The 26651-nt window shown below is 48.1% G+C and overlaps 1 protein-coding gene across 9 annotated transcripts in view; it reads right to left on the minus strand.

The window, feature by feature from the left end:
• Nucleotides 1-26651, minus strand: part of ASAP3 (ArfGAP with SH3 domain, ankyrin repeat and PH domain 3) — a 116698-nt gene that overhangs the window by 77834 nt on the left and 12213 nt on the right. For 7 of the 9 annotated variants that reach the window (XR_006100666.1, XR_006100668.1, XR_006100667.1 and 4 more), the window contains exons 2-4: nt 25133-25205; nt 15676-15821; nt 8091-8165 (exon numbers count right to left, since the gene is read on the minus strand). Coding sequence is in view for 6 of the 9 variants with exons in the window: in XM_042439205.1 (XP_042295139.1) it covers nt 8091-8165; nt 15676-15821; nt 25133-25205 (294 nt within the window). In the remaining 3 variants the exon portion in view is untranslated. The remainder of the gene's footprint in view (nt 1-8090; nt 8166-15675; nt 15822-25132; nt 25206-26651) is intronic. The other 2 variants (XM_042439206.1, XM_042439204.1) reach the window with 2 other exon arrangements.

Consider the following 26651-nt stretch of genomic DNA (forward strand, 5'->3'; position numbering starts at 1 on the left):
AAAGGATATATGCACACAGTTTAAAAAATAATAATTTAATGACTGAAAATCTGTAGAATAACTCTGAGTTGAATACCTCCTCCCCTCTCCCATTTCCGTAGTCCTGCTCTTCTCAGTATTGGGCTGCAACCAAACATGGTCCTCTGTTGGGCCATCCATGTTAAGAGAATTTCCCATATCCATAAAGCAGCATAAGTGATGTGGCACCCTTCAGATAGTTTGGATTACAACTCCCATGATCCTTGTCCATTCCTATATTGTCTGAGGCTTATGGAATGTCTAATTCAAAAACACTGGGAGGGCATCAAATAGTCTAACCCAGTATATAGGATTTAATTGCATAGTCTGTTTCAGGGGTGAGGCATTTTTGTCTCTCCAAATGTTTCGGCCTGCAATCTCCATCATCCCTGCCCTGCCCATGGCCAATGATAAGAAGTTGTGCGAATTGAAGTCAAAGGTTTAAGGCCAAAGTTCTATGGCCATTTTGTATTTCAATGTCGAGGCATAGAGTGTGGTTTACTAGGGAGCTGACAAGGACAGGTTGCTTACCTGTAACAGTATTCTTCGAGTGGTCATCTGCGATACATACAAATGGGTTTCACTCACTGCGCCCTGCGGCGTGCTGCTCGGAACCTACTGGATCACTGGGCAGAGTTTTACTCGCAACATATTGAAACTTTTTGGCGGTAACTCCACCCACCCGTTATAAGGCCCCTGCCTTCCCGCTCTTTTCCCCAGTTCGCAATTTTTCCGCCAAGCAGGCGATGGAAAGAGAGCCAATGTGAGCAGGACACTGAGGGGACGGACGGGTGGGATTTGTATGTATCGCAATGACCACTCGAAGAAATACTGTTACAGGTAAGCAACCTGTCCTTCTTCTTCGTGGTCCGTGAATCATACAAATGGGTTTAGACTGACAAGCTAAGGTATGCGGCGGAGGGAGTGTCCTGAGACCAAAGCTATGGTAAACCAAAGGTATATTTATTACAATAAACACTTGAACCATAAGAGTCAGTCTTCTGTTCATGTACAAGTTAAATAGCAATAACATTGCTAGACCGGAGTAGGGAACAGAGGTCATGCAAGACCGATCCCATAGGAAATGTGCAATCAACATTCAACACACAATGTGACAGTGAAAAAACTGTAAACACAAACATCAGTAGTGCAATCAATGCAACCCTGAGACCACACAGCCCCCCGAAAGCTGCGTCTCGGATGGCCCTGGTGGCCAACCTGTAGTGCTTAATGAAAGTCAGAGGTTGGGACCAGATACAGCCTTGCAGACATCCTCCAAGGGGATCCCCGACAGGAATGCAGAGGATGCTGCCATTGACTTGTGGAAGGGACCGAACCCTGCCAGGGAGAGGCTTGCCTATCAGTTCGTAGCAGAGGTGGATGGTACCAGCCACCCATTTGGACAATCTCTGCGCAGACACAGGCAACCCCTTCTTCGGCTCCGAGTAGCATTGGAAAAGTCTCTCGGACCGACTGGAGGCAGCAGTTCGGTCCAGTAAAAGGCCAGCGCTCCTGAACAAGAGAGTCAGGGCGCCTCTCCTCATCCGACGTCGGGTTGGATGCGAGAGTAGGCAACACAATGTCCTGGCACATGTGGAAGGCAGACCACCTTCGGCAAGGGTAAGGTCCGTACGGGAGGACCACCTTGTCCCTATGGAACCTCAGGAACGGTTGGTCCTCCGCAAAGCACAGAGTTCGCCCGCACGCGGCAGAGGTGATGGGCCACAAGGAAAGCGGTTTTCCAAGTCAATAGTCCAAGTCCGCTGTGAACCATCGGTTTCAAAGGGCTTGGATTGGAGGGCGGTCAGTACCGACTCCAAACTCCAAGCCGGCGTAGGCACCGAACACGGGAGGAGACAGGTTAGCACAACCCTTCAGGAACCCCTTCACCAAGGGGTTTTTGAAGAAAGAAACCTCCCCCGAACTGATATTTGGCACAGATGGCAGAAAGGAAACATTTGATGGACGTGAGGGACAGCCTCCATCCAAAAGTGCCATCAAAAACTCCAGCACACTGGAGTGGACACTTGTTCAGAGACAAAGCCCTTTTGGTCAAGGAAGAGGCAGAATCTCCTCCATTTCAGGGCATAGGACCGCTGGGTGGAAGGTTCCTTGCAGCCAGGATCACACGTCCTCACTGCCTCCGGCAGGGCAGTCAGGGCCGTATTCTCCCAGGCTACCAGCGGCAGCCTCTTGATGTCCGGGTGGAGAATCCGTCCGTCCTGGATGGAGAGCAGGTCCGGACGAGGGTCGAGACGGAGGAAGGCATCTCCTGGAGAGGTGGAGAAGGGATGCGAACCACGGCTGTCTCGGCCACCACGGGTGATCAGGATCGCATGCGAGCGTCCGTTGTCATCTTGGACACCACTCTGATTAGGAAGGGAACGGAGGAAAGGCGTAGAACACCCCGTCCAAGGAAACGAATGCGTCTCCGAGGGATCCGTCGGATCGCTTCCTCTCGAGCAGAACTGGGGACAGTGGACTGTTCCACCTGGTCGCGAAGAGGTCGATCCGGGGGGTTCCCCACCGATCGAAGAGATCGCCGGACCGTCTCGGGATGGAGCCTCCACTCGTGACCACCGAAGGGGATCTGCTGAGGCGATCTGCAGTTCGTTGTCCTCCCCGGGAAGGTGAATCGCCTGGAGGAGGACGTGTCTGCTGGATGACACCAATCCCAGATGCGGAGCGTGAGATTGAGCAGGGTTCTGGACCTGGTACCCACCGTTGTTTGTGTTGATGTAATACATCACGGTGGTGTTGTCCGTCCTGGGAGGAGAACCACTCTTGACGTGACTAGAAAACTCCGAACGCTCTCAAAGCCTTCTCCACTGCGAGCATCTCCAAGGCGTTGATGTGGAGAAGCGTGTCTGGAGCAGACCACCTGTCTTTGACGACGAGGTCGACAGGTGAGCGCCCCATCCCTCCAGGGAGGCATCGGTCGTCAGGGTCAGTTTGTGCCTGGGGCTGATGAAAAGGCATCCCTGTGCAGACTGTTTGCGCTGTCTAACCACCATCTGAGGGAAGCAGCCACCGGTCTTGGTACCGTGAGCCACTTTGAAGGAGGATCCTCCAGCGGAGAGAAGACGGAGGAGAACCAGGATTGGAGCGGCCGAAGACGAAGTCTTGCCCAGGGGGTGACGAATGTCGTCGAAGCCATGTGCGCGAGGCGACTTGGAGTCTCTGGCTCTCACCCTTCGTGTGGGAGTGCACGGCCAGAGCTGACGTTGTCAAGGCCTGAAACCGATCCGGAGGGAGGAAGGCCAAGCAGTTTTTGTGAGTCGAGGATTGGCTCCGATGAACTGACCTGTCTGTGTTGGTAAAAGTGGGACTTTTCCCTGTTGACGACCAGCCCAGGGAGTCCAAGAGCGGCGCAAGGCGAAGGAGACGTGCCTCCTGCAGCTCGTCTTGAGAGTCGGCGGCAAACAGCCAGTCGTCCAGGTAGGGAAAAACCATAAGCCCTTCTGATGAAGGTATGGCAACCACCGGTGCCATGCATTTTGTGAAGACACGTGGGGCCGTGGCCAAGCCGAAAGGAAGCACGTTGTAGTGGTACGAGTCGGCGCCGACAGTGAAGGCAGGAATCTCCGGTGGGACTCCCGGATCCCGATGTGAAATATGCCGTCCTTCAGGTCGACGGTCGCAAACCACAGGCCCTGGTGAAGCAAAGGCAGAATGGAAGCCAAGGTTACCATTCGAAAGCGACGGTAGTCCAGAAACAATTTCAGTTGTCTCAAGTCCAGGATGGGCCTGATACCCCCATCCGCTTTCGGTCACCGTGAAGTACCATAGAGAAAAAGGCCCAGGAGATTCGTCGGGCGGCAAAGGGGAGATTGCCCCTTTACCAAGCAAGGTGCGCACTTCGTCGAGAAGGGTGTCCGAGGGTGGAGTGGACATGAAGGCTCCAGTTGGAGGGAGCTCTTGGAACTCGAGGGCATAACCCCTACGGACGATGTTGAGAACCCACGAGTCCGATGTTATAGAGGCCCAGATGTTAACGTAGGGCCTCAAAATGTCCAAAAAGAGAGAGGTGAAGGGGACGAAGCGCGCTGCGTCCCTTCAGGCTCTCTTCTTCCCCTGGTCGGTTGTCCTGGCCGGCGGGACTTGCGGTAACCGAGGGGGGAAGTTGCGACGGCCAGAGGAGGAGGAAGACTGTGGAGGGTAGCGTGCCTCTGGGAGCCCTGCTGCTGGGGCTGCCTGCCCGGGAGAAGGTCCCCTGTGACTGACCTTGAGGTTGCCACGGCCTGCTGGGCTTCCGGAACGGAGAAGCCGGTGCTGAAGACATGCCATGCTCTCTCGCCGCGCCGCCTTCATCCTGAACTTGCGGTTCAGGCGGTCTCTCGGCTCTCGGCGTGGAAGAGCCCGGTCCCGTCAGCGGCATGTCCTCAATGGCAGCCTCTGACGGTAGGGTTAGGTCGAGAGGCCCTCAACCAGGCATGCCGTCGGAGGGCCATGGCAGACGCCATGGACTCCCGGAGCAGTCTGCCATGTTCCTGGAGTGTGTGATGAGCCAGCTTCCAATGGAATGGGCCTCTTCTCTGATCTCACACCAGCTGCCTCTGGATGTCATCTTGGGACGTCTGGACCAGAGGGAGATCCGTTCCATGAGGGTCTGGATGTAGGCCCCCATGCAGGCGGTTGTAATTGGCGGCCTTGACCCCAAGAGCCAGACGCCGATAGGCCTTCTTGGCCAGTTCCGTCACCCTTCTTAGCTCCCCGGTCGACGGAGAGAGTGGCCTGCTTGGGGACAAGCTGTGCTGGGCTCCCTCCACGATAGCCGCTATTGGGTCTGGGGTTTTTCAGCAGCCAGGAGCAGCCTCGCTGGGGCTACCCTGTAAGACGACTCCACCTTGCGGGATGTGCCGAAAGGGCGGGCCGGAGACTCCCAAGACCTCTGGACAATGGTCTGGAGGGAAGGAGGGGAAGGCACGGCGGGGTCGGGGACTCGTCCGTGCACCCGACGCTCAAACCGGGTTCCCGGCGTTCATCCCCTCCGCGGAAGCGAGCTCGGATGTCGAGGGCCCTCGCCATCTTCACAACGTGCTCGGTGAAGGAGCGGACGTCGTCGGATGGGGAAGAAGGCTCCGGGTATATGCATCCTCTGGGGGGAGGCAGATCCCGAGAGAGCATCCTCCTGTCCGAGGGCGCCTGGAAGGCGGCAGCGGGCTCGTCGTCCGAGTCAGGTCGGAGGAAAGAGGATCCGTCACCCTGACCTGGGATCTCGAGCGGTTGGTTATAAATACGACCGAAGACGGGAGCGTCTGCGGGATGGAAACGCACCTCCCGCGCCTTCGGAGTGGAGACGGCGACCTCTCGCGTCTACGGGTGTGAGAGAACGGTGACCTCTCATAACTGATACGTTCGGGACCATCTAGGCGGGTTGGTGTGGTCCCCAGGATGAGTTTCAACTTAGTGAACTCCCTCAAGGCTCTGTCCTCCGGGACCGACATGTAGTAACGGCGCGACTGCATGTCGTAAAAGAGGTCCGGACACTCCTGTCCACGGGGGGTGGGCTCTTCCTCCTCGTGTCGGATCGGTGATCAGGGGTAGCGAGCCGGTACGAGTGTCATCCGTCCCGTGGATGAAGTCCATGGTCGGAGGAGGCGAAGGTGTATCCGGAGCCGGTCCCCCGTCGTTACCGGCGTCGCTCCTGGTCCGCAGGGACAGCCGAATCGAGGCGGAGCCTGTTTGGAGGAAGAGCGCTTCTTCTCTCTTCGCCCTCCGGTGGGTCGTGGTGGGCCATCCTTGAGGGCTTTTTGGAGCAGAGTCACGACCCGTCTCGTCAGTGGTGCCCTTCTTCCCAGGCTGTGGGAGGCTCCTCCGATGGGAAGAACGGATTGTCCGGGAGATCCAGGGAGACAGCAAAGCCGCTGTCGATGACGAAGAGCCTCGGCTCGGTGCGGTCCTAGGTCTCGCATTGTGAGATCCCTTGGACCCTTGGATGATGAGGGCGAGGCGAGATGGACCCCCGGCTCAGCCCGCTCCTTCGAACGGAACCCTCCGATCCCTTCCTCGGCTTGGAGGCCCGCTCGTACCCCTCAGTCCCCGATGGTTTCTCGGGGGCGCTTGGAGGGTTTGGCGGTGTGCGCTGGGCGGTTTAGAGCCACGCCACATCGGAGGTGGTGAAGGGGTCCCGCCGGGCACACCCACCCACGCTGGGGGACAGCGACTCTCCCCGAGCCCACGCTGGAGACACTGCCCGGATGACGAAGCAGGGGGCGCAACGGCGGACAGAAGAAGACCCGAGCCTCCCTCCTGCACCTTCCCCAGGGCGATCGCCGAATTGAGCCGGGACTCACGGTTTTCTTGCGAGCCTTAGAGGAGAGGGATTGCAGAGCTGGCAGGCCTTGGATCGTGGCTCGGGCCAAGGCACAGCAGGCAGAGAGGATTGCGGGTCCGGGACGGGCACTTGCCTTGCAAGGTCGCACTTCTTGAAAGCCGCAGGCATTTCTCGACAAGTCGTCAAACCGATGGAAGTCCGAAAACGAGGTCAACAGTCCGAAAGTCCGAATTTACCAGGGCGGGAGACAAGAATGGTCAAAAAACGTCCGAGGTCAAAAAGCGAAAGTGATTCCAAGCAAGCAAAAGTTCCCTCTGAAGCAGCTAGCGCGGCGGAAAAAAAGGAACTGGGGAAAAGAGCGGGAGGCAGGGGCCTTATAACGGGTGGGCGGAGTTACCGCCAAAAAGTTTCAATATGTTGCAGAGTAAACCTGCCCATTGATTCCAGTAGGTTCCGGCACACTGCGCAGGCGCAGTGAAACCCATGTTGGTAGATGATTCTGCAGATAGGCACCGAAAAGAACTACATTTCAGATGATTTAAGCTAAGTCTGAAGTGTCTAAAAAAACCAGGGTAGATGCAGTGGTGTCATTAAGGGTGTGTGGAGGAATGTGGATCACATCTGGTGATACACCAGAGGGGGGTGAAACCTGGTGGGGTGGTACACCCGGAGGGACTGGCATGGCTATTGGCATGGCTACCGGGCTTGCGCAGCAGCCTCTGAACCTAAATGCTTTGGAGGCTACAGTGCCACCTCTCTCAGTAGCAGCAGCTGCTGGTAGGGGTGCTTTTGGGGTCTCTCATGGCTCTGAAGGATTGGGGGTGGGTGGAGAAGCCTTACATTCCTTACAATTACAGTGGTACCTCGGGATACGAAATACCCAGGTTACGAAATTTCCGGGATACGAAAAAATCCCATTGGAAATAATTGTTCCGGGTTACGAATGTTTTTTCGGGTTACGAAAAAATTTTTTGGTGCTTTTTGGCGCTTTTTCGCACGAAACGCGGCTTTTCCCCATTAGCGCCTATGGCAATTCGGCTTACGAAGGCTTTTCGGGTTACGAAAGCAGCTGCGGAACGAATTAATTTCGTAACCCGAGGGAGCAGTGTAATAAGAAAATAGTTCTCCGCCTCCATCTGGCAGAGGCTCCTAGCACCCTCTCTTCCCCTCTAGGACAGAAAAGGCTTGAGTGGAGTGGAGGAGAAGAAGGCTCAAGGCTCCCAAAGCTCATGCCTCCCCCTTGAGCAATCCCTGAGCCCCTCTCCAGGGGTCCTGCCCCACAGTGTGAGAACCAGCACTTTGTTCTGTTAAACCAGACTCTTTGCCTTCAGTGTGGTGGCGAATGCTATTCCACTGCAACACCAACTTCGGTATGTAGAATGAGGGAGAAAACATCGTCATGGCCACCTCAAGACACAGAAATTTCTTGGGTTGGCTTCTGGCAGGGATGTAGCCAAGGGGGGGGTGCTTAGGGTCTGAACCCCTCCTTCCATTAGAAAAATGAATGGTCTGTGCTGCTGCGCCACCGCACCCAAGCCCCATTATAATGGTGGCACTTAGTCTGGACCCCCCCTTTCCTAAAATCCTGGTTACATCCCTGCTTCTGGCATTGTACCCAAAGTCTTACCCTCTGAAGAGACTCATTCCAATAAAATGACTAGCTATCAAAATATGAATGCAATAAAGGTGGCACAATGATCTATTGAACTACTTCTTTTGTGCATATCATTTCCTAAGCACCCTTCCCACCAACTCCTAATAACCACATTCTTCCCAAATGTTAAAGAACACTTACCAATCGACTATCTTTAAGTTGGCCCTTCAGTAGGCTGTCCAGGGGGAAGGAGACAATATTGTTCAAATTCTGCACCTGTAAGAGGTAAATATAGGGTGATACCTTGTGCACTGGTATACAAGATTTTTTTCAGATGAAAAATAATCATTTAAAACACTTATTCACATATAATTTCTATCAACTAATTTATATATACATACACATTGATTTGAAGCTCTTTCACTTATCAAGGAAGATGAGGGAGAGCAGAATGGACAGACTTCAAGGACAGAGCAGAGGAGCCTGAGAGTTCCACCAGAGGGAACAGCTGCTGCTAAGCCTCGCAGGAGGCATGTGGTCGTAGTGGGGGACTCCTTGATGAGGAGTACAGAAGCAGTGATTTGTAGGCCTGACAAGATGTCTCGAGAGGTTTTTGTCTCCCTGGGGCAAAGATCCATGATGTGACAGACAGGCTGACAAGACTGGTCAAGCCTCCTGACCAATACCCTTTCCTTTTGGTCCATGTGGGAACCAATGATACTGCAAGACACAGCCTTCAGAACATCAGAAGGGGTTATGAGGCGCTTGGTAGGAAGCTGAAAGAAATGGATGCACAAGTTGTCATCTCGTCTCTTCTGCTAGTTGAAGGGCATGGTCCAGGAAGGCGGAGGAAAATAGCAGGTGTAAACAACTGGCTCTGCAAATGGTGCTGTCAAGAACGATTTGAATTGTTTGATCATGGGCTGTGGTTCCAGGGGGGGGGGGGGGCTTCTGGCAATGGATGGGTTGCATCTCATGCCAGTTGGAAGAAATGTTTTTGCCAACAGCTTCAAGAATTTGATCAAGAGGGCTTTAAACTGAGGGAGACAATATTATGGAAGGCGAAAGGGATAGAATAAATAGTCAAACTGACATAGAGGAAATAAGACAAATAGTGCAAGGACCCAACAGGAGTTCTCAAAGATTATTGCCAATGGTTCCGATATTACATTTGCTAGTTCTTTTAATATCCTTGGATGTAGTTCATCTGGTCCTGGAGACTTATACAGGGGTAGGCAACCTACGGCCCGCGGGCCGCATGCGGCCCGTGGAGCCGTTGGGACTGGCCCCTGCTCGGTCCTGCCGCCGATTGCCGCCGCCAAAGGCCCCAAGGGGCAGCCGCGCGGGGCCTTGAGCCTCTCGCGCAGGCCCCTCAGAAGCCGGGAAGGAGCCTGCAAGGGCGCGCGCGCGGGGGTCCTCCGCCTCCTTTCCGGCCTCTGAGGGGCTTGGAGGCCCCTCAGAAGCCGGGAAGGAGTCTGAGGGGCTTGGAGGCCCTCAAAAGCCAGTAAAGAGCCGGCAAGGATGCCAGCGCGGGTGTCCCCTGCCTCCTTCCTGGCCTCTGAGGGGCCTCCCCTCATTTTAGAGCAGAGGGGCAGAGAGAGAGAGAGAGAGGAGTTGTGTGTATGTATGTGTAAGAGCAGTGTGTATGTAAGAGAGAGGTGTGTTTTGTGTGTGTGTGAGAGAGAAAGAGTTGTGTATGTCTTTGTGAGAGTGGGTTGTGTGAGAGGGTGTGTGAGAAGGCGAGGTTGTATGTGAGAGAGAGATGTGTTGTGTATGTGTGTATGAGAGAGAGAAAAGTGAGTTGTGTATGAGAGGGAGAGATAAAAGTGGGTTGTGTAAGAGAAAAGGAGGTTGTGTGTGAGAGAGATGGGTTTTGTGTGTGTGTATGTGTGAGACACAGAGAGAGAGAGAAGTGGGTTGTGTATATGAGAGAGGGGGTGGTTGTGTGTGTTAGACAGGGTTTGGTGTGTGTATGTGTGAGAGAGAAGTGGGTTGTGTGTGTGAGAGAGCAAGTTGTGTGAGAGAGGGTGTATGTGAGAGACAGGGGGAGGTTGTGTGCGTGAGAGACAGGCGTTGTGTGTGTGTGTGTGTGTGTGCAAAATCCCCTCTCAGCACCTTCTGCCTTTCTGGGTTGAGACAGTGTGCATGCTTTTTTTTTTTTGAATTGCTTTGCAGTAGTTATGCTTGGAACTATTATTATTATTGTTATCACTCCAGGGGCGGAGCATGTGGTCCCGCCCCTGGAGTGTGGAAGCTCCACCCCCAGCATGCAGCCACGCCCCCAGAGGGTGGAAACTCCACCCCCCCGGCTTTGGCCCCCCAGTTGTCTGAGGGACAGCAACCCGGCCCCCGGCTCAAAAAGGTTGCCTACCCCTGGTTTAGGTTAACCAGGTATTTCTGTACTATCTCTTTACTTATTCTATGCTGAAATTCCTCTACTCTGTCCTCTGCTCCATTATCCTCAGGTTATCCCCCTTGCCTTTTCTGAGAAGACTGAAGCAAAAAAGGTGTTGAGTAATTCTGCCTTTTCTCTGTCTTCTGTTAGAGTTTTGTCATCTTCTCCACGAAGTGACCCTACCGTTTCCTTCTTCTTCTTTTTGCTGCGGACATGTCCAAAAAAGCCCTTTTTATTGTTTTTAACCTCTCTAGCAAGCCTGAGTACATTCTGCGCTTTAGCTTTTCTGACTTTACCCCACATGTGTTTGCTATTTGTTTGAATTCCTGTTTGGTGATTTCCCCATATTTCCATTTCTTATACATGCTCTGTTTAAAAGTTAGCTCAGTTGAAAGTTCCTTAGTCACCCATCCTGGTTTCGCGAGACATCTCCCATTTTTCTTTCTCATTGGAACTGTTTGAAATTGTGCCTTCAGTATCTTTTGAGAAAGTCCCATCCGTCTTGAACTCCCTTCTCTTTTTGTATTCCTGACCATGGGATCACCCCCAGTATTTCTCTAAGTTTACTGAAATCAGTTCTCCTAAAGTCTAGAATGTGTGTCTGATTATACCTGGGTTCTCCTTTCCGCTGTATAACAAATTCCAGGAGAAGAACATGGTCACTTCTACCTAAGGATCCCACCACTTGCACCCCATTAACCATGTCATCCTTGTTGGTTAGGATCAGATCTAAAATAGCTGACTCCCTTCTTGCCTCTTCCACCTTTTGGATAATATAATTGTCTTTGAGGCAAGTGAGAAATTTGCTAGACTTTGAGGACTTGGCTGAGTTTGACTTCCAGCAAATATCAGGATAGTTGAAGTCACCCATCACTACTACATTTCTCCTTTCTGAGTGTGTGGTCCTCTGTTCTAGAAAGACACCATCCAATTCCTCCACCTGACTTGGGGGTCTGTAGTAGACTCCCACAATAACATCTTTGTTGTTTTCCTCCCCTTTAATTTTTATCCAGATGCTCTCCACCTGGCTTCCAGGATTGATGTCCTGGATCTCTTCACTGGTGTAAATGTCCCTGACATATAAGTCTATTCCTCCTCCTTTCCTGTTTGGCCTGTTTCTCTTGAAAAGGTTATATCCCTCTATTTCTACATTCCAATCGTGAGACTCATCCCACCAGGTTTCAGTGAGGCCTATTATATCATATGTGCTTTGTTGTGCTAGGAGTTGAAGTTCATCTTGCTTATTTCCCATGCTCTGTGCATTAGTGTAGAGACATCACAGACCATGGGTCCTCTTTACTTGCTGCCTGTGCAAGATTTTTTGCCTCCCACTTTTGGGTCCTTGCACTGTTTACCTTGTTCCCTCTGTGTCAGTTTGACTATTTTCTCCAGCCCCTTTGCCTTCCAGAATACTGTCTCCCTCCCCCACATAACTCAGACTATTGGCAAAAATGTTTTTGCCAACTAGCGTAAGATGCAACCCATCCCTTGCCAGAACTCCCTCCTCATGGAACCGCAGCCCATGGTCCAAGAATCCAAACCGTTCTTGGCGGCACCATCTACGGAGCCAGTTATTTACATCCACTATTTTCTTCTCCCTTCCTGGACCATGCCTTTCAACTGGGAGAAGAAATGAGATGACAACTTATGCATCCATCTCTTTCAACTTCCTACCCAAAGCCTCATAATCCCTTATGATATTCTGAAGGCTGTGCCTTGCAGTATTATTGGTTCCCACATGAACCAAAAGAAAGGGATAATGGTCAGTAGGCTTGACAAGTCTTGTCAACCTCTCTGTCATATCACGGATGTTTGCCCCAGGGAGACAGCACACCTCCCAAGACATCTTGTCAGGCCCACAAACCACTGGCTTAGTGCCTCTCAACAAAGAGTCCCCCACGACCATCACATGCCTCCTCCGAGGCTTAGCAGCGGCTGTTCCCTTTGGTGGAACTCTCTGGATCCCCTGCTCTGTCCCTGCTGCTGTTCCTCATCATCTTTGATAGTAGAGAGAGATTGAAATCTATTCTGTAGCTGCAAGCTCACAGAATTTTACTTCTGTTGTGTGCGAAGTGACCTCCTCCTCCCCAGCAACTTTTTCTGTGTGTTTCCCATCCAAGACCGTCTGCTACATTCTGGTCAGGAAAACCTCTTGCTCCCTAAGATGCTGAAGTGTAGCTACCTGGGCCTCCAGCTGCTGTACTTTCTCTTCTAAGAAGGCTACCAACTTGCACTTAGTGCAGGTGGAGTTCCCCACATCCCTTGGCAAGAAGACAAACATTGCACAGGTGTTGCAGGTGATTGCAGCAGGGCCTTCAGTGTCCATACTGAGAAGTCTTAAGGAGACACTGAAACAAGACTGTGGGCTTACCCTGCTAAACTTGGCCTTTGTCCCCAAGTTCTGGCACTGAGTTGAAGTCACTGGCCAATGGTTATGTAGAGCTCCTGGCTACTAGCTCCTTCCAGAGGGAAGTCTCTGACTCACTTCATCTGAGGAAAAGCCCCCACAAGCCCCTTAAGGAAAAAGGGGAAAGAAAAGTGAAAAATTTAACGAGCCCCCTCCAACAATGTTTTCAGGTCAGCTTCTCCTCTAATCTCCAAAACCTCCCTGACTATATAAAAAAAATTAAAATTCATGCACCATTAGGCGCACACCTCTGCCAGCCTTCTGCAGAATTTAGGGTTCAGACTCCTCCCAGCATTGACTCCCAGAATGCAGCTCAGCAGAGAGAACTAGCCACATGCCAAGAAGGAAACTGTGTCATCCAGACAAGCAGTGGGTTAAATATAACATGTTTTTGCTGTAACTGTGCAGCATGACCTTTCCCAGACTCTGGGGAATCAGTAGGGGTTGAAGGGAATGCAGGCTGGAGCAGGTGATACCCTAAGGGGGAGGTAGTAACATTGTTCCCCAAACATTTGCCTTTGGGGAGAAAGTGGCTGTAGCATTCACCTGTGTGCCTTTAAAACACTGGAGCTCAACAGAAGAGATGGTGTGAATGGGGTAAGGCTGAGTGGGAGGAGAAAGGAGAGGTTTTCTAAAAATACATTTAAAAAATTAATTTTTAAAAAATTATATATTCTTTTAAAATTTTCTTTAAAGCATAATACCTTATCAAATTTTCACTTTAACCAAGTATTAATACATTTAGGTTGTGCGTATGATATTGTTATTTAAAGGTATAATTTTAATTTTGCTAGTCGTTCATGTCACAACTATTGCCATGACATTCAGTGATACACAAGAATTACAATTTATGAATAACATTAGTACAAAAAACATTATTAAGATTCTATCTGCTATGATATCAGAAGAGGTTAATGGGGGGCTAACACTATGAATTACCACACTGAGTGAAGCCAATCCTAGTGACGCTACTGAGCAAGCTGATGATCCCCAGATGTTTTGGACTATAAATTCAATTATCAGATTATCCAATTAAATTTGTAGTTCAAAACAAAAATAAAGGTAAATGTGCAAATTGTGTTTTATACAGAACAACCTCACTTTTGCACACAGTGGTAGTTAATGATATGAAAGCTACCTTTTCTCAGCCAATGTGGTTATAGTACTGGATTGGGCCTTGCAGAATCCATGTTCAAATCCCCATTGACCAATGAAACTCACTCTCAGCTTGACCAAACTCACAGGGTTGTCATGAAATAAAAGTAGAAGGAAGGGGGGGCATGCACTCCATCCTGGCTAGAGGCATTGTGAAGTAGTGGTCTGAGTGTTGTACTATGGCTCTGGAGACCAGGGTTCAATTTCCTGCTTGGGTCATGGAATCGCACTGGGTAGGTCACACACTTTCAGCCTCACAAAAACCTTTGATGGGGTTGCCTTAGGATTGCTGTAAGTCAGAAGTGACTTGAAGGCACACAACAACAGCAAACTCCGTCCTGGCTCAATACAGAATACAAATGTAACTCATAAATAATATAATAAATAGATAAATGTATTTTTCAAGCATAGTATCTGGCATCCAATAAAAAGGAAAGATTTCCAAAAGATAAAATATTCCATCTTTCTTGAATGGCATGGTACATATCGTAGCCATTGTTATTAGCCTGCCCTACATTAGCAAAGCCCCCCAAAAAAACAACTACCGTATATACTTGACTATAAGTCGAAAAATTTATGCCAAAAACTTGAGCCCAGAATTCTGACCCAGCTTATACAAGGGTCAATACGGTAATAGTGCTGAGAAAGTTCCGCCCAAGACACCATTCGCCTTACCTCTGCAGCTGCTGCTCAGCCAAGAAGAGTGAGTTCCTCCTTTCTCTGGGAAGAGGGAAACAGCCCTGATTGCTTTTGCAAGGTGCTCATGTGTGTGTGTTGTCTCCCTCTTTCCCAGAGAGGGAAAGAGTCCCCATTTCTTTTTGCAAGTTGTTTGTGTCTCCTTTTTCTAGGGAGCAAGGAAAGAGCCCCGATTGCTCTTGCAAGGAACGTGTGTGTGTGTGTGTGTGTGTGTCCCCCTTTTCCCCAGGGAGCAGGAAAAGAGCCACACTGTTTTTTGCAAGGCGTGTGTGTGCATGTCTCCCTTTTTCCCAGAGAGGGAAAGAATCCCCATTGCTTTTTGCAAGGGATGTGTGTGCATGTCTCCCTTTTCCCCAGAGAGCAGGAAAAGAGCCCCATTGCTTCCCTCCCCCTCTGGAAAAGGAGAAAGAGACACACTCTCCTTGCAAAAAGCAATCAATCAGGGTTCTTTCCCTGCTCCCTGGTAACGAGAGGAAGGCATACATTATTATTATTATTATTATTATTATTATTATTATTATTATTATTATTATTTATTCATACACACTCACTACACATTCTCTCTCCTTGCAAAAAGCAATCAATCAGGTTTCTTTCCCTGCTCCCTGGTAAAGAGAAAGGCATACACACATGCATATGCCTCACAAAAAGCAATTGGGGCTGTTCCCCTGCTCCCTGGGAAAGGAGGGAGAGTCCGGATTGCTTTTTTTTTACAAGAAGAGAGAGTGTGTGTGTATGTCTCTCTCTTTCCCAGGGAGGAGGAAAACTGCCCTGATAGTATTTTGCAAGGAGAGTATGCGTGCACAAGGGGGGCTTTGTCATTTACATCCTTTGTTACATTTCTCTAAGTTGTACCCTTGACTTATCCATGGGTCATATCAAAATCCAAAATTTTGTCCCCAAAACCTGTCCTTGACTTATACATGGGGTTGACTTATACATGAGTATATACGGTACTAGTACAGTTCCCCCAATACAGTGTGGAAAGTGGCTGTGAGATCCTGGGAACTGTAATTCAAAAAACTAATTTTCACCAGTGTCGGTAAAATAGGGCACATGTCCCACTCTTCATTGAAGCAAGAAGAATACAGGCCCTTGAAATACCCATCTATAAGACCTTGCTATTGCCTTACCATGTTTTTGAAAAGTGCTGTGACTTCCCTGGCGAAGACAGCCAGATTCAGGAAGCCTGTGGAAAGCTCATGGTTGTTCTGAGAAAGGTGGTTGTTCCCAAAGTTCTCCAGAGTTTCACTGTATTGTTCTTCATTCTCCACATGTGCTAAGAAAGGGAATACCAGCATTAAAGAGTGTGAGGAGGGTCATATATTCCCATTAGTCTGTGTGGAAATGAATGAGTATAGAATACATATCCAACGGCCTTTCTTGGGCAAGTTCATGCTTCTCTCAATGGACAACCAGGTGCATCAGGACAACAGTCTGGTCTTGCTTCTGTGAGTAAGGTTACCATATTCCACTTTCTCAAACCATAATTTATATAGTATAATAATTATTCTAATTAGGTAAATTACTCTGTTTTCATTCTAATTATTCAAATTCAGTGCATGAATTGGGACATTTTTTCATACACTTGGTTTCGATCTTCATACCATTTTTACAGTTATAACTGGTCCAAGAGAACCAGTATAGAGTAGGAATAGAATAGAATAGAATCTTTATTAGTCATAGGCCAGCACTAGAGTAGTGTTTAAAGTGCTAGACAAGTAAATGAGAGGCCAAATCTCTGCATAATCATGAAATATCCCATCACTGCTTCTCAGCAAGCCTTCCTGAAAGTCTCTTTGCTTCTTGTACTTTATTGTTTGCACCAATCACTCTCTAGTCTTTCTGCTGCCTCATATCACACTCTTGCAATGCACTCCATTGCTTCTTACATGCAGCTACTTGCACATCTCACTTCCCTGTACTGCCCTTACATCACCTCACACCCTTGCAGTGTACCCTCCCTTGCCTCTTGCACTCTATCCCTTGCACCATGCACTCTCTTCCCTCCTACTCCCTCCCTCACCTTGCACCCTTGCAATGCCAATCTCCCTTGCTTTTTACACACTGCCATTTAAAGTGCTCATTCCCCTTTCCTCTGCCCCGCTCAACCCACTTCACACCCTTCCTTGCTTCTTTCAAGCTGTCACTCACACTGTTCATTCCCCCTTCCCTCCTCTTCTTCCCTTGTTTCACGTTATCTCCCTTGTAATGTGCTCTTCTCCCTTCCTTCTTACCTACCACTTTTTCACAGAAGAGTGCCTGTACATTTACAAGAGCTAGAAACTTATTTATTACAAATAAAAGCTTGGAATCTAGGCCAAATGGTGGCCCAAATGGGCATTGAGGGTCATGCCTAGAATCTGGATATAACCTGGCCAAACTATTGGTATGGCCACCCCACCTGTTAACCAACAGCTGATATGATTAGTAGTCAATCATTGCTTTACCATTCATTAATTTTTCTCGTCTCCCTTTAGCCATATATGATAAGACCTGCCCGTCCGCTATGCCCTAGTCTAGTATGGATCTAACACAGGCAAAGATACTGATGGAACTCTGGTCAGTTTTCTGGATGATACTGGTTCTTATCCTTTTCTTTATCTTTTCTGTTGCCCAAGATTGTAAAAGCCTAATAATAATAATAATAATAATAATAATAATAATAATAATAATAATGCCTGAACACTGAACCATTAACAATTAAACCAAAATCTTTCCTCAGAGGTACCAAAGGTGGAGGGAAGATTTTTCTCCTGCATCTTCTCACCAGTTTGTAGTTGGAACAACAATGCACAGGTACAGCCAGCCAGCCAGCCTTTGCCTGTGCTCCTGTCATGTGGCTGCTTAACTGCAGGGAGGAGGTGAGGTGACTTTCCTCCAAACTCTCTCTTCAAAAAGTGACACCACCAACAAAAACCCTTTGTATCTCCAGCCTTGGAGTGAGACAACTATGACATCCCTCATGGCTCCTCAAAAACCAACATGTCACTTCAGAAGGCATGCACTCTACAAAAGGCTGGTGAATTTGACCCCATGATGAGGGTGGTGTGGTGGTGAAGCAAGCTCTGTATCTTCTCTCCCCCCTTTCAGTGTGGAGGAGGCAGTTACAAGATTAGGATCCTGAGTTCGGGAGTGTAGGAACAGTTGAGGTGGTGGTGGCACTGGAGGAGGAGAAGGAGTTGTCAGGGAGGTGTAGCTGCCTCACCCTAAGGATGGAGATACAAAGACTTTTTCATGGAGTTATTACTATTTGAAGAAGGAGCTTGGAAGAAAAGGTTGATGGTCTCCCTGTTGTATCACCTCGGGTCCTTGTTTTAGGTGTCCTCTCTTTCCCCTGGGAAAGAGGGGAAGAAGGGAGAGAGAGAAAGAGAGGTAAAGGCTGGCTGGTTGGTTGTCATCTCTGCTGTCGTTCAGCTGCCCAGTTTGCTTCCTCTGCTCAGTGGAGCAGCCATGTGGCAGGTAGTGCCAGGTGCCGCCAGCCAGCCTTTGCCATTCCTTTTGTCATGTGGCCACTCCACTGCAGGAAGAAGGTGGTCTGAACAACCTTCAAGTCTTCGTGGCTTCCCTCTGAGGACACTGCAACCTCCTTCAGGGTCAGGTTAAGGATCAAATGTTAAGAACCACTGGTCTAGGGCATGGCTGTATGACACATGACCTGCATACAACCTTTAGTCCACTTGACCTTTCTTCATGCTCTCACGTTCCCATCACTATTTCTATTTACAGAATGCTGTGGTTCCTAGTGTTTTCAATGGAAAGCAAAGGAAGCCCTTCTCCCACCCTGGGAAGTGGCTTAACCTTTATCGAGTTGCTATTTGTCTTTGGGATTCTCACAGAGACTTGAGGGCTACATGATCCAATGAGACACTCCATTTATTCATAAGTAAGAACACAGTTACAGATTTCTTATGCCTTAATTTTAAAAAGATTCGTAGTAAACATTCTGGCTGTATAATGTATTCATTTTTTTTCAAGTAGATCTTGAAAGACTCAAGATCTTTAGACAAAGCAACTAAATGCTGCACCAATTTGCTGCTTGATACAAGCAACCTCCAATGTGACCACACATATTCACATATTTTTGACATCTGAGAAGGAAATGGCTGTAAGGCAATGTTTAGAAACAGTACAGCTGCTATGGGGAAAGCAAAAGGTCATTCTGGTGCATGGGGAAGTTTGATGACAGCAAGGATTTAGCCAAGGGTTTTTTGGGGGGTCTGGACCCCCTCATCAAGAGTGGGGATGTTCAAGCTCCTTCCTCCCCCTCCTCCTCCCCTCCATCAAAAGCACGGACTTGGATGGAGAGGGAAAGGGGGGGGGAAGTCTCAGGGAGCAGGGAGGCTCAGAGAGAGAGAGAGAGAGAGGGAGGAGCAGAGACGTAGCCTTGAGGTGGGGGCAGTGCCTGTTCAAGTTCCTTCCTCCTGCTTCCTCCTTCCGTCGGAGCAGACTCAGGAGACGAGAGAGAGGGAGAGGGCCTGGTACCTCATCCCCAGAAACATCTTTGCCCCCCCTCTTCTCCTTCCCTCTCCCGCCTCCCCCTCTGTGCTTTTTTTTGCCAAAAAAAGGTCTCCGTTTAGGGAGAGGAGAGGAGGAGGAAGAGGAAGAAAGAAGAGGGAAAGACAACACAGAAAAAAGAGAAGGAAAAATGAGGGGAGGAGGGAGAACTAAAGGAAGAAGGAAGATAGAAAGAAGATAAGAAAAAATCAAAAGGAAGTAAGGTAGAAAGCTCTAAAAAATAAAAAAGAAAAGGTGACTTCTAATACAATAATCAACTACAGGTTGAATCTCCCTTATCCAAAATGCTGAGGACACTTGTATTTGGAGTTTTTCAGAGTTTGGTATGTTTATATATGTATAATGGTATATATTGAAGCTACTTGTGTCCAACCATTAAAACCCATTCATGTTTCATAAGCTCATCCTCAAGTAGCTCCTTTTTTGCCCTCCTCGAGTGTCTCAGAATATGAACAGAGGCCTGTTACAGACAGCCCAAATAAAGCTGCTTCGAGTCACAGCGGAAGTATGGTGTTTCAATGATGCATGCGTCCTAAGAGTCCAGAAGCCACACCAAAGCCACGCTCCAGTCCTTAGCGCTGGAGCGTGGCTTTGGTGCAACTGTTGGACTCTTAGGACACAGGCATCATGGAAACACCATATCTCCACTGTGACTCGAAGCAGCTTTATTTGGGCTGTCTGTAACAGGCCAGAGTGTCTCTGAGCATGAACAGAGTGGCTGCCGCTTATTGCTTGAGCAGCTGCACTTTGCTTTATACACCTGAATTTATCTGATGAACAGCTTGAGAGGAAGGACTCCGTTTGCATCTGCACTAAAGAAAAATCCAGTTTGATGCCACTAACTGCCTCTTGAGCTCCAGCTGTGGAATGCTGGGATTGAAGTTTGTTGTGGCACCTGACAGAGATGGCTAAACAGCTCCTCAAAACTACAAATCCAAGATTCCATAGCACAGAGCTATAATGGAAGTTAAAGTGGTGTCAACCATAAAACCAACTGCCTTGGGTCCTTTTCTGGGGAAAAGGTGGCACAGAAATGAAATAAATGATGAAATTATGAGGAGATCTGGGAATTGCACTTCAGTTTCTTGTGACTGGCAAAGATGGCTAAATAGCTCCCAAAACTACAAATCCCAGGATCCCATAGCATGGAGCCAGGGCAGTTAAAGTGTTATCAAACTGCACTATTTCTGCAGTGTGCATGCAGCCTGGAGCCTTTTGCTGATGCTACTTGCAAGTTGTTTCTGACTCATGGCAACCCTAAGGCAAACCTATCATGGGGTTTTCCTGGCAAATTTTTCCAAGGTTGTTTCTCTGGGGCTGAGAGAGTGTGACCTGCCCATGGTCGCCCAGTGGGACCTCTATCCATGAGTTAAACCCACTCCCCCCCCCTCTCCATTGTCTTTCTGGAAGGGACCTTGCTTATGTTGAAGGGAAGGCTGCCAAGCCTCTGAACCTCAGAATTATTGTTTCAATGCTCAGTCTTAGAAGCAGTGGGTGCCTGAGCATGCACAGAGTGTCTTTCACTCCTTCTCACCTCTCTCTAAGCCAAAGACCCCCTCCTCATTTCACCACCCTCTGATGCATGGGTTTGGCTGATTTTAACCTCTGGAACTTTGTATTTTATATTTGTAATTTTAATGTTATTTTGTATCGATTTTCATTGTTGTTTTAATGTATTTTCTATGTGTTGTTAGCCGCCTTGGGTCCCACTTTGGCAGAAAGGCAGGAAAAAATAAATAAATAAATAATAAATAAATATGTGGGCTACATCCAAAAACTGGATGGAAAAAAGCAACCCGTGACTGGGAGGAAGTCCTTCCAGACTGGAAAAACAGATATCTATATCTATATCTATGTATAAATGTTAAACAGGGTATGGTGTGCTAGCAACCAGAGGCTCCAAAAAATCCTCTCCTCTTTATAAAAAATAATAATAATAATAATAATAATAATATAATAATAATAATAATAATTTTGGAATTGGGGAGGATGGATGGGAGACCACAAAACAATGACCAGGGCCACAAATGGCCCATAGCTGCCCTATTTAATCCCCCCACTCCATAGTGGTTTGATCACTGGAGTACTATGACTCTGGAGTCCAGGGTTTGATTCCCAACTGGACCATACAAAGCCACTGGGTGATCTTTTGCAAACCACAAATACACTTGAGGAAGTAGACTGAAGTCTAGGAAAGCTCATGCTCCAATTTCTTTCTTTCAGTGAGTCTCAAAGGTGCGCAAGATCTCTCTACTTATATTATTATTTATTATTATTATTATTATTATATATAGATCTAAATGCATCTGAGGAAAATGCTAGGAAACACATCTAGGAAAACTCATGCTGCCAATGTGTTTCTTTTCAGGTAGTCTCAAAGGGGCTACAAGATCTCTCTACATGTTGTTGTGGTTGCATCTAAAGGCATCTGAAGAGAGTAGACTTGTCTTCAAAACTCATGCCATCAATTTTCTTTCTTTCAGTGAGTCCCAAAGGTGCTGCAAGATCTCTCTACAATATTATTATATTATTATTATTATTATTATTATTATGATATTGCATCTAAATGCATCTGAGGGAAGTAGATTGAAGTCTAAGTGTGGCTGCGATTTCTCTCTCCCTCTTTCGCTCTATTTGGCATACTCTCTCTCCCTCTCCCTCCCTTGCCCCCCTCCACATGCAGGTTGCCCTCCAGAGAGCAGAGGACGTGGCGGGACCCCGTCCCAAAAGGGACCATGCCCTGGTTGCGCTCCTGCTTCAGCCAGAGCTCCCCGCGCATTTGGGGTTTGGGAAGGCGCCAGGGCAGCGGGAGCCCTGAGAGGAGGATGCCAGGGAGTGAGTCCTCTTTTTCTCTTTTTCCTCCCCTCCCTTCACTCCAAGGACAAACTTCCCTGCCCCGGGTTGTTTTATTTCCTTCCCGCAAAAGACAGCTCTCTGCCTCTCCTTTCCCCTGAATGAACTGAGGAGCCTTTGGTAATGGCACGGAAGTGGAGCAGCCCCCTCCCCTTCTTCCCCTCTTTCCCCTTCCTGAGGTAAAGGCTTGACCCTCTTTTTCTGTCTGGGGGGGGGGCAGGCTTTCAGCCCTTCAAAATGGTGGCACTTAGTCTGGACCACCCCCCCTCAAAATCCTGGCTACGTCCCTGATGACAGGAGGTCTCTGACCTATAAGTGAAATTGCTTAGAGACTGTAACCCAGAAAAAAACTAAAGTAAGTGGCAGTTGGTGGAATTAGCTTTAGCTGACCATCTCAAACAAATACATAGGCCCCATTCCATACTGGCCTAAAAGACATGGAGGGAACTGGGATGATCCGGATGCCCCTCCCCCGAATCGCTCCGTTAGCAAGTGCCCACTACAAATTGAAATCGAATGCATTTGACAGAAATCGAATGCATTCTGATGTAATTGGCCGCTGCCAATCAAGCTATTGTCATGGTGACGTTTGCAGGGCATCGGGGGAAGTGTCCTCCCTTTTTAAAGAGCCAGCACAGGGGTTTCAGCGGCTGAAGCAAGGGAAGAGAGATGCCCTCTCTCTCCTCTCTCTCTCTCCTTTTTTTTTTTTTTTTATAAACCTGTGGGCTTTTGGGTCAGATCTGCCCCTGTCCCAGGCAGAGGATGGGATTGGCATGTTTTTGGTTGTTTTTTTTGCTTTTAAAACCAACATTAGCTTTCCCTTTGCTTCCCTTGCTGTATCTGCTCAAGAAGACAAAGCATTCGCATATTTGCTCAAAAAAAATTGGTAAAAATGTAACATTGATTGTTTGCAACATTTGTAGCTCTCCCTCTGCAGAAAGCAAGTGCAAGCCTGGCTCATCTCGCCCTGGAAATATAACCATGCGCATGTTCGCTCAAAAAAAATGTTTGAATTTGAAAAGGGGGGGGGGGGTTGCCTGACATGAGCTCCGTTCATGACCTGATTTTTCCCCTCCGCAAGGAAAGGAATGCCCAGCGACAGAGGGCTTTGGACAGGGGATGGCAGGGAAAAAGAGGCTCCTAAAGAATGCCTTCCCTTGCTCCCTTCTTCCCAGGGCTCTTTCCTCCTCCCCCTCCCCTCTGATGAGGGGAGGAAATGCCTTTGCCCTTTGCCCACCCTCTGACCTAAATCCCTCCCTCAATTTGCCTCGATCGTGACGAGGCCAAAGTCTCATTCCCAGGACCCGGGGTTTTTAAAAAGAAACGGTATTTGCCGCCATTTCAAAAGACCGCGCTAGGGGCCATTTAACACGGAACGGGTGTGCAAGACCCGGATTCGCTTGTGTGAGATTCGGGGTGAGTAGGAATTTCACGTGATTGAAATCGGTTTCAGAACCGATTTTTTTGTTAATGTGAATGGGCCCATGAATTGGTTTTGTAGTACTGGATAGCAAACCTGGGCAAAGTTTATATATCCAAGAAACTCATTCCCAGATGTTGAACTACAACTTCTAGAAGGCCTGGTCAGGGACAAGGTTTCTGGGACTTATAGACCAATGTCTGGAGACTCAACATTGGATACATTTGTAGAACATTGTAATTTGCAGCAACAGACTAAAAAAAGAATAAACAGGTTTTGTTTTTGTTTTTACCATGGGCCTATGGCCCATCTACACAACTTGCCAGTAGGAAAGGGCTAAAATTAAAATAGATTAACTTCTTTGGGCCGCAGAAAGGTTTTAATTAAATATTAATTAATTAATTAATAATATTAATTCCGTCCTCCTCCTCCTCTGCCTGGCCCTTTCCTCAAGAGAAAGCCAAGCAGCAAAGGAGCATTACGAGTGTTCACCCAAGCATTGCAGGTGTTCATCCTAGCAGCGGTGGAGCCTTGCAGGGCAAGTAGGGCGACTAAAATTGTAAAGGGTCCAGAAACCATGCCCTATGAGGAACGACTTAGGGAGCTGGGGATGTTTAGCCTGGAGAAGAGAAAGTTAAGAGGTGATATGATAGCCTTGATTAAATACTTGAAGGGGTGTCATATTGAGGAGGGAACAAGCTTGTTTTCTGCTGCTCCAGAGAACAGGACCCAGAACAATGAATGCAAGCTACAGGAAAAGAGATTCCACCTCAACATTAGGAGGAACTTGACAGTAAGGGCTGGCCTAAGGCAAGGTGAAGGACCACAGTTCAGTGAAAGAGCATATTCTTTGTATGCAAAGCATTTTAGATTCAGTCTCTGTCATCTCCAGGTACATCTGTGGGGAAATCCTGTTTAAACCCCTCCCAGACAAAGGGATGTGGTGGCTCAAATGGTTATGGCTCAGGTGGTTAAGACGCCAACTCTGCTGATTGCAAGATCAGCAGGTTGGCAGTTCAAGTCCCAAGTGCTGCATGATGGGGTGAGCTCTCATCACTAATCCCAGTTTCTGCCAACCTAGTAGTTTGAAAACATATAAATGCAAGTAGATAAACAGGTACCACTTCAGTGGGAAGGTAAACAGTGTTCTGTGCGATCATTCTGGCCACATGATCACAGATTAATCTCCGACAACGCTGGCTCTTTGGCTTAGTAATGGAGTTGACCACCGCCCCCTATGGTTAGACACAACTTGACAACCTTGTCATCAGGGAATACCTTTACCTTTTACCTTTAGAGGGACCAATGAATAGACTTGCTCTAAAGCTGCTTCTAGGACCTGGAAATATCACTTTTTGAATTACAACTCCCAGAATTCCTCAATGGGCATAGCAATCGTCATGCTGGCTGTGGGATCTGAGAGCTGTACTTCCAAAAAAGAAAAGAGTTTTTTTCTGGGCCATCATCGTCTCATTCACTAGAAGCTTGTTATCTATCTTGAGTCCCCACGTTGTTGGGCTCCAACCTCGAGAAACTCTGGCCATGGACCAATAGTTGGACATTGTAAAAGTGTGTGTCCAGAGCTTGGAAAAGTTACTTTTGGATTAGTCCAAAAATAGTCCAACTATTAGTCCCATTTTAAAATGGGGTTCCCCCCATCTCTGGGCCTGCTTCCTAATCCTAGTCTACTGAATTGCTTTCCCTCCACTGGCACTAGCCAGCAAATGCCCACTCCTCATGGGTCCTTCTGCCCCACCTCCTTCACTGCTATTAGCCAACATAGAGAGTCATTCACTTACTGAGTCCAGAAACATGAATCGCTTTCACATATTTCCTGATCCGCTGGAGAATGGCTTGGTCTCCATCCAAATTCTGCAAAGAGGAAAAAAAAAACCACAGTGGTTTGGGGGTGGGGAAGAGGGATTGCCAGGCCACACAGAGGCCCTTTGAAGTTCTTGCATTTGGCAGATGTACAAGGCAGCTGTCAAGGTACCCAGAGCTGGAATTGACATATATCCCAGGATAGGGGAGAGAGGAAAATGTGCTTAAATTGCAAAGGGCAGAAAATGAGGAGTGGCTCCTGGCATAGCTCTTTCTTTGATGTAGCTTCATGGTGGAGTACACATTTTACATACCATTAATCCCAGACAACTGTAGGATCTGAGGTGGTAAATGATGGGAAAGCCCTACCCTGTGTCCTTTGAGAGCTGCTGGTGGTCAAAAATGAGAGTCCAGTAATGTCTTTCTTAGGACCACTAACATGTGATTAAAGAGGGAAACTTTAAGTTCTCCAGAACTCTTCATCACCCTGGAGAGAAATGACTGGTGGGGTGCCTCAGGGCTGGTGTTGTTCAACCTATTCATAAACGGCTTGGATGATGGAACATCTTTGTCAAATTTATAGATGACATCAATGGGGTTATAATTAATACCCCAAAGAAAATGATTAAAATTTCAAACGACCATAACAGATTGGAGAGCTGTTGTTGTTGCTGATTATGTAGTTGTTGTGTGCCTTCAAATCCTTTTCACCTTATGGCAACCCTAAGGAGAATATATCAGGGGGTTTTCTTCACAAGATCTCAGAGGCGGTTTGCAATTTACTTCCCCTAAGGTTGAGAGAGTAGAAGAAACCAATGGATCAGCAAAGAGTTAGATATATAGTTTCAGCCACAGCACTGCTGGTAAATATTTGGAGGACCAAACAGAGCCAAACCACCCCCAAGGAAACCTTAGCACTGGTTGCAGCTGTGGTAAGGGACATTTGACTCTTCAGGTTATTTGGATTTCAACTCCCAGAAATCACAGCCATCACAGCCAATGGTAAAGGATTATGGAAACCAAAGTCCAAAACATCAACAGAGCCAAATGCATGCCACATGCATGTTCTCAAGCTAGGGGTATTTACCTTTTTGTACTATAAATCACAGAATCATCCAGGCAGTGTGGCCAGTGGATTCTGGGAATTGCACAACAATAAATTTTCCAGTGTCCTTTTGCTGTTAAAACTAGGTCCTATCACTTAAGAAGATGCCTTAGGTCAGATCAGATCAGAATCTGTTTTTCTAGCCAGGCCGTTTTTCCAAATAGTGAACAATTCCCATTACTTGCTGCCACATCCTTTAAAAAAGAAAGGTGGAAATACTGTATATTGAACCAGGGACTTTCTGCATGCAAAGACCAGGTGCCAGAATGCAACCCAAACTGCTTCAGCTAGCCTCCACATTCTTTCTGCAAATGACATGAGCCTTGCATGCCAAGAGTTCATCTGAGCCAGGAGTCAGGCCTCAGCAGACACCTTGGCAGGCCTGCGCTTGT

The sequence above is a fragment of the Sceloporus undulatus genome, chromosome 9 (assembly GCF_019175285.1).
Source record: "Sceloporus undulatus isolate JIND9_A2432 ecotype Alabama chromosome 9, SceUnd_v1.1, whole genome shotgun sequence".
NCBI lineage: Eukaryota > Metazoa > Chordata > Lepidosauria > Squamata > Phrynosomatidae > Sceloporus > Sceloporus undulatus.